The sequence below is a fragment of the Stenella coeruleoalba genome, assembly GCF_951394435.1.
Source record: "Stenella coeruleoalba genome assembly, chromosome: 15".
NCBI classification, from domain to species: Eukaryota; Metazoa; Chordata; class Mammalia; order Artiodactyla; family Delphinidae; genus Stenella; species Stenella coeruleoalba.
The window spans coordinates 50,317,729-50,332,588 of NC_137161.1; the positions used below are offsets into that span (position 1 = coordinate 50,317,729).

Consider the following 14,860-nt stretch of genomic DNA (forward strand, 5'->3'; position numbering starts at 1 on the left):
AGAACCCTCACCTTTTGATGAGCTTGATGGACCGGAAGGCTTCGTCCATGTCCCCGACAGCCAGGAAGAAGGTGAAGTTGAGCATGGCGTCCTGCGTGGGCTTGTCACAGTCTTCTAGCCCCACGAAGTCCCGCAGGGGCCTCCTGCCCACCGTCTGGGGGATGCGCTGGGACCCGGAGTCCACCTGGTCCTCGAGGTCCACTTCTCCCGGCTGAACGACAAAGGGCACTGTTTATTTGTGGATCCCTGTAAAGCCAGGGCCCACCCCGGGCCTCTCCCTGGGGGTACTCGTCAGCTGCGGGGACCCTCTGCACACAGACCCAATATTCAGCAATGCTCTCGGCAAACACAACGCACGTCCGCAGGCCCCCTGAAGTTACCAGAACTTGGGGCTCTGGCTTCAGACAGCGGGTGACGCAGGCTGTCAACGCACAGGGACCTGCCAGCCGCTAAGGCACTAACATCAGCTGCTCAACAGCCGTGAACAGTCATGAAAATCCCTACCTCCCAGGGCCATTTGTAAAATTCCTAGAAAGAGCTTTTACTATCAAGTCAGACCTGTGTACATGTGCAGAGGGTATTAAAATCGACGCCAGCATCACTGCAGGTAGAAGTTTCCAAAATGTAACCTGGATTAGTGGTGGTGAGCCCTCTGCTGGTGCTTCTCAGAAACTTCACCTAGTGCAGCCCACCCCCCACCCCTGCCACACCCCCAATGCAGGCAGAGGAAGGAAATCCTGTGGTCCCAGCACAAGCACAGTTTAGTGCACTGTCTGGACCATGCCTTCTGCACCAGCTCCAGCCACAAATCCTTCTCAAGTCCACTTCCCTCCTCCCAGCTAGACGGGGTTCCATGCCCTCCACTCACCCCTGGGCTGGATCCACACACACACCCCTTGGTCTCCCACCTGGCTTGCTCTCTCTCTGCAGCGTCCATTCGTCTGATTACACAGGCTCCCCCGTGTAGAGAGTTCATGATCCATCTCCTTGGACCCCACTCCCCTACCCTGGCAGTTTCGTATCTGCTGTGACTCTGACTCCTTCACCACCTGCCTCTGACTCAGTTCCCAGAAGCTCCTGTGTCACGGATCCTTCTGAAGTTCAACTGTAGCCCCCAACTTTGGGGGCACTTGATCTGGGCCTTGAAACCCTGGTAGGATTTATCAGACCCAGGTGTGGACGGGGAGACCCTCCAGGCACAGAGCAGAGCATAAGCAGAGGCCAAGAGCAGCCCTGGTCAGGCTTTGTGGCCGAGTGGTGGGGTCACATCCGGCGGGAAGCTGAGTCCTCAAGTTTGGGCTGATTTTGCACTGAGTGGGAAACCTTCAGAAAACGTGGACACAAAAACCATGGGGGGTGGTACTTGCTGTCTGCTGTGGTGTCACAAATCACGAGACAGCAGCCTGACCTCCGTCAGCCTTGCCGTGGGTCTGATGCCCCGTCCTCATTAGAGCCCTGCTCCCCGCGAGCACACGCAGGAATTCTCACAGAAACAAGTGCACCCACGGTCACAGCTCACGGTGCCCCCTGCCTGCATTCACCTTGGGTTCTACTCTCGAGGGGATGAGCCGCCTGCCCTGAACACATGTGGGAGCTGGGGGCCCAGGGCTGTTCGACTGACACCACACCCTTGAGTGTGCGGACAGGAACCTCGGGACGCCAGGCGCTTCAGGGAAATAGGCTGCGTAGGCCCCTCCTCTCCCGCACTGAGAGATCAAATGAATAAGACTTCCTGTGTTGCAAACACAGGTAAGTGAAATACTTCCTCACCGCAAGCATTAGGAGACAAGACTGTTCGTGCTGCCCCAACGAGGAGCTGATGCCCTGCCAGGCCCCTGACAAAGCTGGAGCATGTGAGGTGGGAGGTGTCAGGACACAGACAGCTGTCGCTTAAAACAAAGAAAACCACATCTTGGGGCAACTGCAAAGCTCAGGTAACAGGGAGGAGCATCACGCAGGCCTCTGCTGGGCCAACAGCTCCAAGTGGATGCTCGGGGGGAAGAGAGCTGAGGGACTGGCGGAGGGGAGGATGGTGCTCAGACTGAAGGAAACAAGCCCAGGCGTGAAGACGAGGGAGACGCCCAAGAGAAGGAGCTCAAAGGCTGTCTCTATGTTTTGAGTCTCAAATCAAAGAGAAATGAAAACGTATAAAAGCACTAAATAAGAATGAAATTCAGAAAAATGCTGGTCTGGAGGCACTGGTCTATTCAAAAGAGGAAACTCAGAAAACCTGCATGGACGGAGCGCAGGGGGTCCTGGAATCGAAACCACACAGCCTCACAAAGTTCACTGCAACGGATCACAAGTCAAAGTGCAGAAAAGACTATTCGCTGCCGACCTCGATGGCTGGGGATACTGTTCCCAGGGGCAACCCTGGCCTGTGGTCTCAGGGGGGCACGTTGCACGAGGGCTTCAGCACAGCCTGAGACCCACAGACCCACACGGCTCGCCCATGACAGTCACAGAACAAAGAGCAGAGAGCCCACCCTGGGCCTTCCTGCCAAACCTCTTCAGGTCAGTAATAACCCTGGGAGGGGCCCGGGGAGACCTGCGTCCTGGCTTCTGAGCAGACAGCCGTTCACACAGGCAAGGGGCCTCAGCTCTGGAGCTGGCAGAGATAGCCAAGCTCAGATGGCATGTCCACCATCTCTGGGGGTCCTCTGGGGTCTGCCCTTACCCCTGGCTAAAAAAAGAACACTTGCTAACGGCAAAAAATACAGAGTTCATGTTTAAGGTTGATTTTAAATCACCCTATGCTAAGAGCCAAAAAATATCCAAGTAAAAGTCTACATACTTCAGTCCTTCTTCTGACACAACAGTAAAGAAAGACGCGGCAGGGGAGCCCAAAGAGCTGACGACGGGGAGGAGTCTGCAGATTTTACGAGAATAGGAGCAGCAGCGGCCAGCACATTCACAGTCCTGCAGAACGGAAGGCACGAACGACAGGCTGCAGCCTTCAGGTCCCAGCGCGGCCGCGCCTCCTCTGTGCAGGCGGTGTTGGCGCCCGGCTGAGAACAGGTGGCTCAGCCAGTGTTTCAACTCGTCTGGACATTCCGCCACCCCTACCCCCCAGATGCACCCACCCCCGTGATCAGCACAGCATCTCAGGGCAGAGGATGGCTGATTTCAGGTCTAGGAGGGACCGTGGGGACGTGGAGACCAGGTTCCAGGGAAGGCAAATAACTCATCCAAAATACCCTTGTTGGTGGTGGGGGAGGGGGTGGGTGGTGTGTGCTGAAAACAACCCTGTTTGATCAAAAATTTAAAAACACACCCGTGGGACTTCCCTGGTGGTCCAGTGTTTGGGACTTCGCCTTCCAATGCGGGGGTGCGGGTTCGATCCCTGGTGGGAGAGCTAAGATCCCACATGCCTCAGGGCCAAAACACCAAAACATAAAACAGAAGCAACAGTGTAACAAATTCAGTGAAGACTTTAAAAACGGTCCACATCAAAAAAATAAATAAAAATAAAAAAAATAAAAACAACCAGTGTATGTAACGCACACACACGTGGGCAAAGGACAAGACCTCTCCTGAAAGGCTGCCCGCCAGCCTTTCCTAGCAACCATCTCTGGGGGCTGCGACCACGGAGATTTGCAGCATCCTCGGTCTTTATTTCTTTATTTGAAGCTTCTGAATTTCCTACAGTGAATATAGGAATACGTACTTTTAAAAAAACAGCTAGAATTTTTAAAAAGAAGACAGGAAAGTGGAAGGGTACGGTGCCTTTGGGGGATGCCGGAAGGGACAACCCTCAGCAGCACTGCTGCCTGCCTGCCTTTCCCCACACAGAAACCTCGGATCTGCGGGAATCTCAGGCGACAAATCAGGGCACACGGTTTGCTTGTTTAACGGAAGAGCCCCGGTGGGGAGGAGGGCCTGAGACACGGCCGCACACATAGAGGCTCCCACCTTTCTCATGAAGTAATAATGGGGCACTTGGATTCCCAGGAGTGCCTGGAAGACGGGAGGCCGGAGGAAGCTGTCCTGCAACAGGAAGCCGTGCTCTTCAGAGACGAAGAAAGACAGGACCAGCACGTCTGCCTGCAGAGGGAGACGTTCTGTCTTAGTTTGGCAATAACTTTCCTGAATCTCGTCCAATCCCATTTTCACTGCTGGGATATTTACATAAAACACAAAGAAAGTAGAGGGGCCAACACATAGGCACACAGATAACCCCCTTCCTCCTCGGGGCACACAGCAACGACACCAGGCTCCGCTATTCTCTGACGCCCCTCCTGGAGGACACACCTCGTCCGGCCTGGGAGCCACTAGACCCATCTCGCTGACCTTGTGGTGAAAACTAACCCTTCCACCCGCGCTGGTGAGTGAAGCTCAGGAGCTTCAAGAGTAGCCCCTTCAGTTTCTTGACTTTGACATGGAGACTCTGCTCTGCTCTCAGGCAGGGACAGTGGAGAGGCCGATGCTCGCCGGGACCCTGTCCTGCAGGACTCGGCTGCAGACCCTTCTGCCCAGGAGACGCGGAGGCCGAGGGGCTGGTGGCTGCCCTGCTGTGTGAGTGCCTGCGTCTCCTCACCAACTTCACCCAAGACCAGGAGCCCTTCGCCGGCCATGCCCCCACCCTCCAAGTGGGAGCAAGTGCCCCCAACTTGCTCGTCACTAGATCCTCTCTCTCATCTTCGAGTCTCCACTCCAGTGACACAGATGCCAACAGGGCCCCTCTCGCCACTCATGTTTCAGACCCAGAGACCGATTTGCTTCTGAAAACATCAGGGTGTGGAAACCCGCTGCTGGTAGCCTCAGGGGATCCAGCCTCTCACATCCTGGAAGGAAGTCCCTTTGGCAGGGACACAAGTCACCTGAAGCTCTAGGGCCGGCGGGCCTTTGCTGACCTACTGAGGACCCTACGAAAGATCCCTCTGGGTCACAGAGAGGCGCATGCAGCCCCCGGGCTTTCTCAGGGATCACTGGGTGTCCTGCAGGACCCAAGACTTGGAAAGTGTTGGAGTCCTGGGCCCGAGAGTCACCAGTTTTGGGGAGGGACGCCCTGCAAAGCCGGGGGTTGGGGTGGAGACAGGGGCGAGGGGGCCCATTGTTCGGGGGATGACTGAGGAGTCGGCCTCAGTAACTGGATCCCACAGGATGAGCTGAAATCAAGGGGTAAGTTCACGTTAACTGTTTTGATAAAGAGCTCTGAGCTGCCGAGAGAAAATGGCACGTGACAGAGGGTGGGGCCAGCCCTCAGTGTCAACCCAGAGGGGATAGGTGTCCCCCGGCATCCTGGGGGTGAGCGCTTGCTCTCCTGAATCCATTCCCCAGAACTTCCCTGTGGACCATGTTGGGAAGACAGAGCCTGCCACGTCCCCACCAATCTAAACACAAAGGCGACAGCATGTGGTACCGTGGGGCCTGTGCTGGCCTCGCCCAGGGCCTTCCTGTCCGTTGGCTGCAGCGGGGCGCCCGGCACTTCCTGCAAGGCTTCACACACAAACAGCCTGGGCTCACTCTGATCCCAGAAGTGGCTCACAGGCACGAGATTCGTCAGCCTCTCATCTGCAAGGGCCTGGCTTCTGAAAGAGAGAGACAGACCCTCACACACGTGGTACATCAATGCCCCACTGTGTTTTCAGAAACACTCTCCATGCCAACAGAGATGCTGATGGGCCCTCTGTGCCCCAAGACTCAGGCTGCCCTTGTGGACACTCGAGTTGCAGCCCTTTCAGAAGCTCGAGTTCCGACCCCATGACTCCAGAACCTTAGAACCTGGAAAACAGATTAGAGACTCAAGTCCACCCCGACTGACCAGGGGAGTTTGTTTCTATTTCACCTCTGGTTTCCACCACTCGTGATCTCTGAGCTCTTCCAAGGGTGAAGTAAACTTAGCGACAACCTGCCTCGAAGCCAACAAGTAACTGAACATCGTTTTCAACATTTTTTTCAACAAAATCCTCCCAAACCACAATCTTACTTCTTAGTCTCCTGTCCATTAAAGGACAACGTCTCTCTCTGATCTATCTGTCCCCTCTTGAAGTCGAGGATGGTCACTGTGTCCATTTCCACATCGTAGAAGCAGATTCTGGAATCGGGGCTGTTGTCAGCCTGGGGAAGAGAGAGCTGGAGCTCAGGGTACCCGCCCACTGAGAGCCACACGCCTGGAAGAGATGCCCGGGTCATCCACCCAGCCGCTCCCATGAGCGGGCCTCCAGCATTCGTAATTTGAACGTCAGCTTACGTTCATCCTGCTGAAATGGCTATGGATTTACTACTTTCTAATTTCAGAAAACTGAAGACAAATTCTCAGACTGTGCAGGTCGACTATGGCTGTCTAGCTGTTCTTAATACAGACGTGAGTGTGATGTCATCTTACCTGAGGTGGATTAACCATGGGCACAAGGAGGGACCGAGATTCTGATAAACAAATTCTCACGCAAGTGAGTAAAAATGAAGTAAACACCATAGAGAAGCTTCAGAAAAGCTGAGAAAAGGGAACCAGCTTGGTTGTTGGGGCAAAATGCCAAGAACTCATGTAGACTGTTAAACCTTTATCCCCACAGATACCGGGACGGTAAAGGAACGTGCTTACTTAAGAAAAGAAGGCAAGAAAATGAAAAATTACCGATATCTTAGACAAAAGAAAATACTGTAAGCTTAAAAGCAATGGAAGAAATCACAAATTAAAAATCATCGATAGGTTTGACTAAATAAAAACGCAAGCTTCTGGTCATCACAATTCCCTAAGCAAAATGACAAACAACGAAGTGTCTGGGACACGGTAAGATGGTCCAGGACTCAGTCTCCACCCCAGACACCACGCCCACCCTGCCCCGTCTGCAAGGAGAGGGGCTTCATCCCATCCTCCTCCTCCTGCTTCTCCCAGCCTCTCCTCCCCTGGGGAATGCCAGTGGGGCAGGGGAGCTATCTTTCACTGCAAGCCCCCTCAACCTAGCTCAACTTTTCTTTCTTTGATTTTTTTCTTTCACCAGGGCGAGCATTCCTGACCCTGGTCTGAGCGTTGAGCTCCCTCAAGCTCGCTCTGCTCTTTAGAATCAGGCCTCCGGAGACAATGGTCACTCAGCAGTCCGCACTTCTCACCAGCGTCCACACCCAGCACCAAGGAAAATGCCCTTCCCGGGACTGCCCAGCACCACGTCCCGATACCCTGCCTACCTCCTGTGTGGGTGTCTCCTGCCTGTGTGTGGATACCCGGGCAGTGTCCTGGCCACTGAAGGAATGAGTGACCCAGGACTGCCTGGTGTGCGGTGCCTGCCTGTCTCTCCCCATCAGCTCAGCTGCTTCCCCTCCCTCAGCCTCCCCAGGTCCACCCTGGCCTCCGGCTGGTAGGACCCCCACCTCCAGCCAGACCTCCTGGCTGAGACTCAGGCTTGTGTCTAACTGCCCACAGGCCGCCCTTCAAATCCCTTAACTCAACAACCAGACAGGACCCCCCTCCGTCCCCCAAAGGCTCCTCACCCAGCTCCTCTCAGACCCTGTCCTTCCCTGCCCTACAGCCAAGTATGGCTGTGATGGGCCCCAAGGGATCTTCCACCTTGTGATAGCCCACTGACCACTCAGCCTGGGCCTCCCCCTCTGCCAGTGACCAGAGACCTTGGTGAAGCCATGCTTCTGCCACGGGGTCGCACTCTGACGCCTTGGCGGGGCTGTGCCCCCATCACTTGCCCACCTGGCGAGCCCACACCTGGGCTCAACCTCCACCTCCCCTGGAAGCCTCCGGAACTCTTGAGAGCTGTTCCACCTACCACTGACCTCCAGCCCTTCACCTCTCCTCTCAGCTCTCACCATGTAAAAATTTACTCGAGTCTGCTTCTCCGAGGGGAGGGGCCGATTCCCTGATTTAACCGATCAGTTTGTGTTTACAGTGGCCAGCAAAGTGTGTGGTACATGGAGGGCAACCAGCAATCCACTCTTAAATGAACGAGTGAGAGAATGAGTGAATAAATAAGTGAGCGAATGTGTGAGTGAATGAGTGAGCAAATGAACGTGTGAGTGAATGCATGAGGAGAGCATGAACAGACACTGCCAGGTGGGAAGGCAGTAGCTCCTCCAGAACAGGCAACCCAGCCACCTGCCTCCTTCACACCCACGTCGTGTGTTTCTCTAAGCAAGAGGCTCCAAGGTCCTTCCACAGTCATCACCCCTGGTGCCCAGAGAATTTAGTCGGGTGATGGAAAGAGGCAGAAAAGGGAAGAGGTGAGGGTCTCTGCAAAGCAGAAACCACTGCTCCTGATGAAACACGGAGTGAAGGAAGGTGGGGAGGCGAAGGGTGGCCCCAGGCAAGAGGAGAGGCCAGACAGAAAGCTCCCCCACCACTCCGCCCGGCCAGGGAGGAGGGGACGTCAAGAGCGCGGGGTGTGGGGCACAGAAGGGCCAGCTGGAGGGGTGGGAGGAGCTGTGCGCACGAGCGGACTCACCTTGCTGAGGAGGATGCTGATCTTGCTGCCGCTGGCATTGCACCTGAGGGAGGCCATGCCCCCAACGCCCGGGACCAGCCCTGCCAGGCTCTTGCAGCTGCAGTGCACCTTCGCCTCTCTGCGGGGAGGGACGCGGTCTCAGTGGCACCGCCGTGGGATGGCAGGCGCCCCTTCTCCTTGCGGCCTGGAACCTGGGCCCAGAGAACTGAGCTCCGCTTGGGCCCAACTGCTCTCACTTCGGTAATGTGAGACCCAGGAAATGGGCTGAGCTCAGACATAGGGTGATTTTTTATTTTTACATTTTTTTTGTCAAGGTATAATTGACACACACGTTATCTTAGTTTCAGCTGTACAACATAACAATCTGCTACTTGGTGGGTGAGGTTTTAAAATTCTGTTTCTGTGAACAAACACGAACACGTATTTTGTCCCTGTCTCACACAGGAGCAGCTTATTAAGGCTGCTTCATCGTCCCCACAGCACAGCTGGCCGGGGTCTCTGCTGCCCATACTTCATTACAGCTGTGTGCTTTTCCGCTGTGTGGACAAACTAAAATTTATTTAATTAATTCCCTGTTTAGTTGTTTCAGTTTGTTGCCATTAGAAACAACGCTGGCTTGTAGAGGTATCTCATTATGATTTTTTTTGCTTTATTCACATTTCCTTACTTTTCTCCTAGTGTCCTCTGTCTGTCCTAGGCCCCTTGTCCAGGCCCCACTTGACATTTAATTGTCTCGTCTTCCTGGGCCCCTCTGGGCTGGGACAGAGTCTCCAGGCTCATTTGGTGTATTTCCTGCTTCAGTCCCAGTATCAGTCCCAGCATCATTTCTCCGAGGAGATCAGTTCCCTTTACTGCAGGACTTAGAGACCCAGATCCGGGCACGGGATGTGCTCGTTGCTCTTGGGGTGTCATTGCCCTCAGGCCCCCACGGCTGACAGAGCAAGGCTGTGTGTATACTGACTGGTGTGTATCCTCGTAGCCATGGTAACTTTATACGCATCCACCTGCGTCTACGTGAAGCTGCACTCTACTTCAGACTCACATCTCCACCTTGGATGCACCAGCACAGGGGTCACTCCAGCCTCCACCCCTGCTGATCTGGAACCTCCCACCCAGGCGAGAAGCTGGCTCCCTCGGGCTCCCATCCCATCCCTCGGCTGCTCATGTCCAGCCTGGATGGCAGTGTGGGTACTGCTCCCCGAGCCCCGTGGGAACTGACTTCGTCTGCAGAGCACATGCCGCGTGCGGCCCCTTAGCCCTTAGTCTCACGGTCCCACTCGGTGCCAGGGTGACCCAGGCGGCACCTGGTTCCCAGGGAGGCAGTTCCACACACTCACGAATGGTGGGTAGTCCTGCCTCGTCTGCATTCCATCCTGGGATCCCCTGAACTGATTTTTTAAATTTGCAGACATTAAGGCTCACTTTGAGCTGTAAAGTTCTATGGATTTTGACAAATGCACTGTCATGTGTCCATCACATAGTGATGCTGGTCCCTTACCCTTCATGCAAAGATGAAGAATTTAAATCAAGACATAAGACATTTCAAAAAAGTAAGTTGCACATTAATGTTGAAATGAGAACATAAGTAGTTTGCTTCCTCCTCTCCATTTTCTACCCACCACACTACCTCCTGACTAATTTTAAAAATATAATACTTTTATTTGGACAAACACTGTACCTTCGGGATAGATCAAAGCTTTTAAAGTGAGCCAAGTCTGTCCCTACAACCAGGAAATTTCCACAGATGTCAAAGAAGCATGGGTTCCCCTCTGTTTCGGAAAATGGCAGGAGTTGTTTCACAGTCCCCTGAAGAAAAAAGGAGGGAACAGGGAATTCAGGGAGGCTTTATTCACAGGGCCCTGCCATCTGCTGGAGTCTCACCCCACACGGGGAGGGGAGGACGGGGCCCTGCCCCGGGGGGATCCCTGATGCTTACGTTCAGAGGAGGAGACAGGTAGCAGCCAGGTCAACAAGCAAGTACGCACATAACTCAACCTGAGCAAGTGTAGACAGGTGACGGACAGAATGCTAAAACAAAACTATCAAGGTGGCGAGACATTGAATTCCACCTGCTTGGGTTGGTCCAGGAGGTACTGCCTGCAAGGTCTTATGTTAAAGCCCCAATGAAACTGACTGTGTGGCTAGTGTCCTCTAAGTGGTCACATCCAGGGGAGGCCGTGAGTGGAAGGGATGGTGGTCGCGTCACGGATACGTCCATCTGTGAAAACTCACTGAGCTGCACACACAACATGCTTGCTTTCCTGTGTGTACATCATACGTCAGTAAATGCCTGAGAAACAGGTCTTGTCTGTGGGGCAAACCTGAACTGAGACTGGGGAGAAGGAGCCACCTATTGGAGAGCTGAGCCTGGCTTTCCAGGACAAGGAGGAGCCAGCACAGCAGGAAGGAATGTGGTGGCCAAGGGGTGGCCCCCGAGGTGGGCAGTGAGCAGAGGCCAAGTGGGTAATCAGTGCAGGCCAAGGTGGAGAGCCAGATTTTGTTCTACGTGAAGTTGGAAGACTCTGGAGGGTTTTAAAGTGTCACTCTTACTTTAAGAGCATTTTGGAAAGAGTGACTACAGTCAGGCCTGCACAGAGCTTAGGCTTTCGTGTGTCTTGTGCATGGACCGACCCTTGTCCTTGGAGCTGAGAGAGGCTCCTGGCTCAATTCAAGCAGCGCCCAGTAAGTGTCTGCGTGGCATGGTGCTGGGCTGGGAGCAGGGCACCCCAACAGTGAGTGGGCGGCAGGTGGAGGCCTGGTCCCAGTGCAGGGGTAGCGGGGAGCAGGCTGGACGACCGGGGATGGGGGGGCGTTCCAACAGAACTTAGTAGACTCCTAGTGCCAGGCACAGAGACTTGAGGAGCAGGCCAGGAAGCTGCATAACCCGTCCAGGAAACTCAGAGTGAGGGATAAACAGCATGGGGGTGAGTTCCAAGCTGAGGAATCTGATCTTCATATTGATGCACCCAGTAGGGAGGTTAGTATACGTTTGTGGAACAAGCAAACAACAGTCACAGGCAATGGCTCACGGTGAGGACAGGCTCACTGGTGAGGACAGAGCGAGGCTCTCAGCCTCCTCTGCTCGACCTCTCCTCTGCCGCTCCTGACACGTTGTACGCAGTGCAAACCTGACCTCCTCTCCTTCCACACTGCCTCAATGATATGTCCCAATTCCCAACCCCAGCTTCAGAGCATGGCCTGGGCTCCTGCCTCCAGAGCAGTGTTTCCAGCTGGCTCTGGTGTAAGGATATAGGCTGGGGCGGGGTGGTGGTGGGGGTTCCTGGAGAAAGAAAACCAGGACTGGTATTCTTGACATAAGAGGACCCATTTTAGCCTAAGCCATTTTGTGATCTAAGCCTGGCCACAGTGCTGGTCCTAGAACAGGCCTCAGCAATTAATGATCTTAGGGAGGGAATGCAGAAACAAAGGAGGAGCAGCCTTGGGGCAGGTCCTGGTTCCTCAAGGGATATACATAATAATACACCTTTGAGTTCTGCAGGAAGTAACGCTCCCACCGACTTCAATCCACAGCCTGGACTCTGTTGACCTTTGCCCCAATTCTACCCTGAATTCTCCTCTGCTCAAATGCTTTTGTGAATATGCTTGTGCCCTTAGCTTAAAACTTCCCCAATTTTGCTGTTCAAGAGACACTGTTTTGGGAAAGATCCCCCGTGTTCTCCTTCCTGGCTGCAAGTAATAAATCCTTCCTTCTCCCGATCTTAGCTTGGTTGTGTCTATTGGCTGACATCCACCGAGAGGTGAACCTCGTTTTCAGGTAACACTGGGACATCTCTGAAGGGTGTCCGAGGCACCTCACACTTGCACCCTTCCCCCCCAGCCCTGCTCTGCTTCTGTACTTTCCACCTTAAGGCTCCACAATTAGCACAGACCCGCAAACTAGACAACTAGAATGTCCTCAGTTCCTCCCTCCTACACCAGTTGCTCACCACGCCCCTAACTGCTGACTCTGGCCTGGCTCCCTGCCCATTGTCGTGCTCCAAGCCCCCGGACCTCTCACCTGTGGCCTCTCCTATCTGCCTTCACTGCTCACCAGCTGCCCTAGTCCTTCCCACACAGAAGTGATCTTCTAGGAAGAAAACACAAAACCAAGAAAAAACAAGCCAAAACGCACCGTGTTACTGGGGCTCCACACCTCCTGCCTTCCAACTTCCACATGGTCCCCCGAGCCTTTGCCTCCACGGGTGTCTGTCAGACACCAGCCCCCGCTCAGCTCCCGCCTCTCCTCGCAGTGCCTGGCAGGAAGCACGGGAACCAGCGGGGCTCTGCGCTCCCGCCTGGAGGAAGCTTCTGCGAGAACCATGAGGTACATAATGGCTGTCCCATCACCACACAAACCAGCAACAACTGCAGTTTGTGTGTCATGGATGCACGGGCAGGGAGAAAGGTCTGGAGACACACTCCAGCTTTCCAACGAGAGGAGAGGTGCTAATGGATTCCTTACACAGGCTGGCATTACTTTACTAATCACCATGGTCACATATTCCTTAACCTAAAAATCAACTAAAAAGTCTAAACTCTAGACTGTCTGTGGTCAGACGCTCCTAAGTTCCCTCCAGCTGATTTTTCACCCCTTCCCCAGCAAACCTTTCACCCCTTTCCCAGTATGCCTTTCACCTCTTCCCAGCAGGCCTATCATTCTTTCCCGGTATGCCTTTCACCCCTTTCCCAGCATGCCTTTCGCCCTTTCCCAGCAGGCCTATCATTCTTTCCCAGTATGCCTTTTGCCCCTTCCCAGCAGGCCTTTTCTTCTTTCCCAGTATGCATCTCACCCCTTCCTACAGGCCTATCATTCTTTCCCAGTATGCTTTTCACCCCTTTCCCATCATGCCTTTTGCTCCTTCCCATCAGGCCTATCATTCTTTCCCAGTATGCCTTTCCCCCTTCTCCAGCAGGCCTATCCTTCTTTCCCAGCATGCCTTTCGCCCTTTCCCAGCACGTCTTTCATTCTCTCCCATTATGCCTTTTGCTCCTTTCCCAGTATGCCTCTTGCCCCTTCCCAGCATGCTCTTTGCACCTTCCCATCAGACCTATCATTCTTTCCCAGTATGCCATTCCCCCATTTTCCAGCAGGCCTATCCTTCTTTCCCAGTATGCCTTTCGCCCCTTCCCTGAAGATCTTTCCTTCTTTCCTTGGATGCCTCCACTCTCCAGCTCCTCAGGTCACTCCTCTGATAACCCAGCTGCTCCCTCATCTTTTGTTAGGAGGGCCCCTCCCTGCCTCGGCTTTATGTCCACAGCTGATGCCCCTACACAACTATCAGCAGTATGCAAGGCCCATCCCTCCTTCCCTCCAGCCTCTCTGCCTCCCTTTTGACCTGAAGCAGGGCAGGTATCTCAACAGGCCCCAGCTCCTTCCACTTGCACTTTGCCCCAGGAGGCGAGTGGGGCTGCGGGCGCTTCCCTGACTTGTCAGGTCTCTATTCCAATGCCACCCCCTGCAATACTTCCCACCCACCTCCACACTTCAGTGTGCACCTTTACTGTCTGACCCTCCTGCTAGAAAGTAGAACTGCATGGAAGCTCTTTCAGGAATTGCTGAATGCAAGAGTGGACGTGCAGGCTGTGAGGTACAAGGACACGGACATGGCAGCCCTGGGAAATCAAATGCTGGACCCCAGGAAAGAACTCAGAGCTGGACAAAGCAGTCATACTGAGAGCTAAAACCAGTGCCATAACAAATGTCCTCAACCATGATGCAGAACACTATTGCATGTACTGGGCTGAATGGTAGCCCCTGAAAGATACATCCATTTGGATGTATCTTGGAAAAAGGGTCTTTGCAGATATAATTAAGGATCTCAAAAGGAGACAACTCTGGATTAGGGTGGACCCTAAATCCAAGGACAAGTGTCCTTCTAAGACACAGGGAGAAGGCCATGTAAAGATGGAGGCAAAGACTGGAGTGATCTGTCTACAGGCTGAGGAACGCAAGGAATGCCGGCAACACCAAAAGCTGGAAGGGGCATGGGACCAATTCACCCTCAGAGCCTCAGAAGGAGCCAATCTTGCCCACACCTAGATTTAGGACTTCTGGCCTCCTGAACTGCAAAGAAAATAAATTTCTATTGTTTTAAGCCATAAGTTTGTGGTCATTGGTTATGGCAGGCTCAGGAAACTAATACACCATGTCAGCCCTGGGGGTCCAGCAAGTGTGCATGGGATGTGGGCAGGGTTTCCTTACTGCACACCACGCGGAGGGAACAGAATGGTGTGTTAAAGGCCTGTAATCCTGGAGGCACACATTGCTCCCATCCTGGCCTCACCCTCAGACACATGCAGGGAAAAAGGTCTGCCTAAAGATATGTCCTGAACTGATGACCCCTCAGTCCTCAAGATGCGCATTAAACACAGCAAAATTTCCTCCCATTTCACACCCCCATGCACTCAAGGTCCAGCCATGTAGTCTTTTTCACTGCAAAGGCCACTGCCTCACCTCCTGACTTCTGAAG

The 14,860-nt window shown here is 53.8% G+C and overlaps 1 protein-coding gene across 8 annotated transcripts in view; it reads right to left on the minus strand.

Annotated features, from left to right (window-relative positions):
- The window catches only part of IFT140 (intraflagellar transport 140), a 70,026-nt gene that overhangs the window by 32,234 nt on the left and 22,932 nt on the right, over positions 1 to 14,860 (minus strand). For all 8 annotated transcript variants that reach the window (XM_079944047.1, XM_079944046.1, XM_079944045.1 and 5 more), the window contains 6 exons: positions 10,069 to 10,196; positions 8,391 to 8,508; positions 5,930 to 6,060; positions 5,363 to 5,531; positions 3,913 to 4,044; positions 12 to 211 (listed from right to left, as the gene is read on the minus strand). In XM_079944047.1, coding sequence (XP_079800173.1) covers positions 12 to 211; positions 3,913 to 4,044; positions 5,363 to 5,531; positions 5,930 to 6,060; positions 8,391 to 8,508; positions 10,069 to 10,196 — 878 coding nt within the window. The remainder of the gene's footprint in view (positions 1 to 11; positions 212 to 3,912; positions 4,045 to 5,362; positions 5,532 to 5,929; positions 6,061 to 8,390; positions 8,509 to 10,068; positions 10,197 to 14,860) is intronic.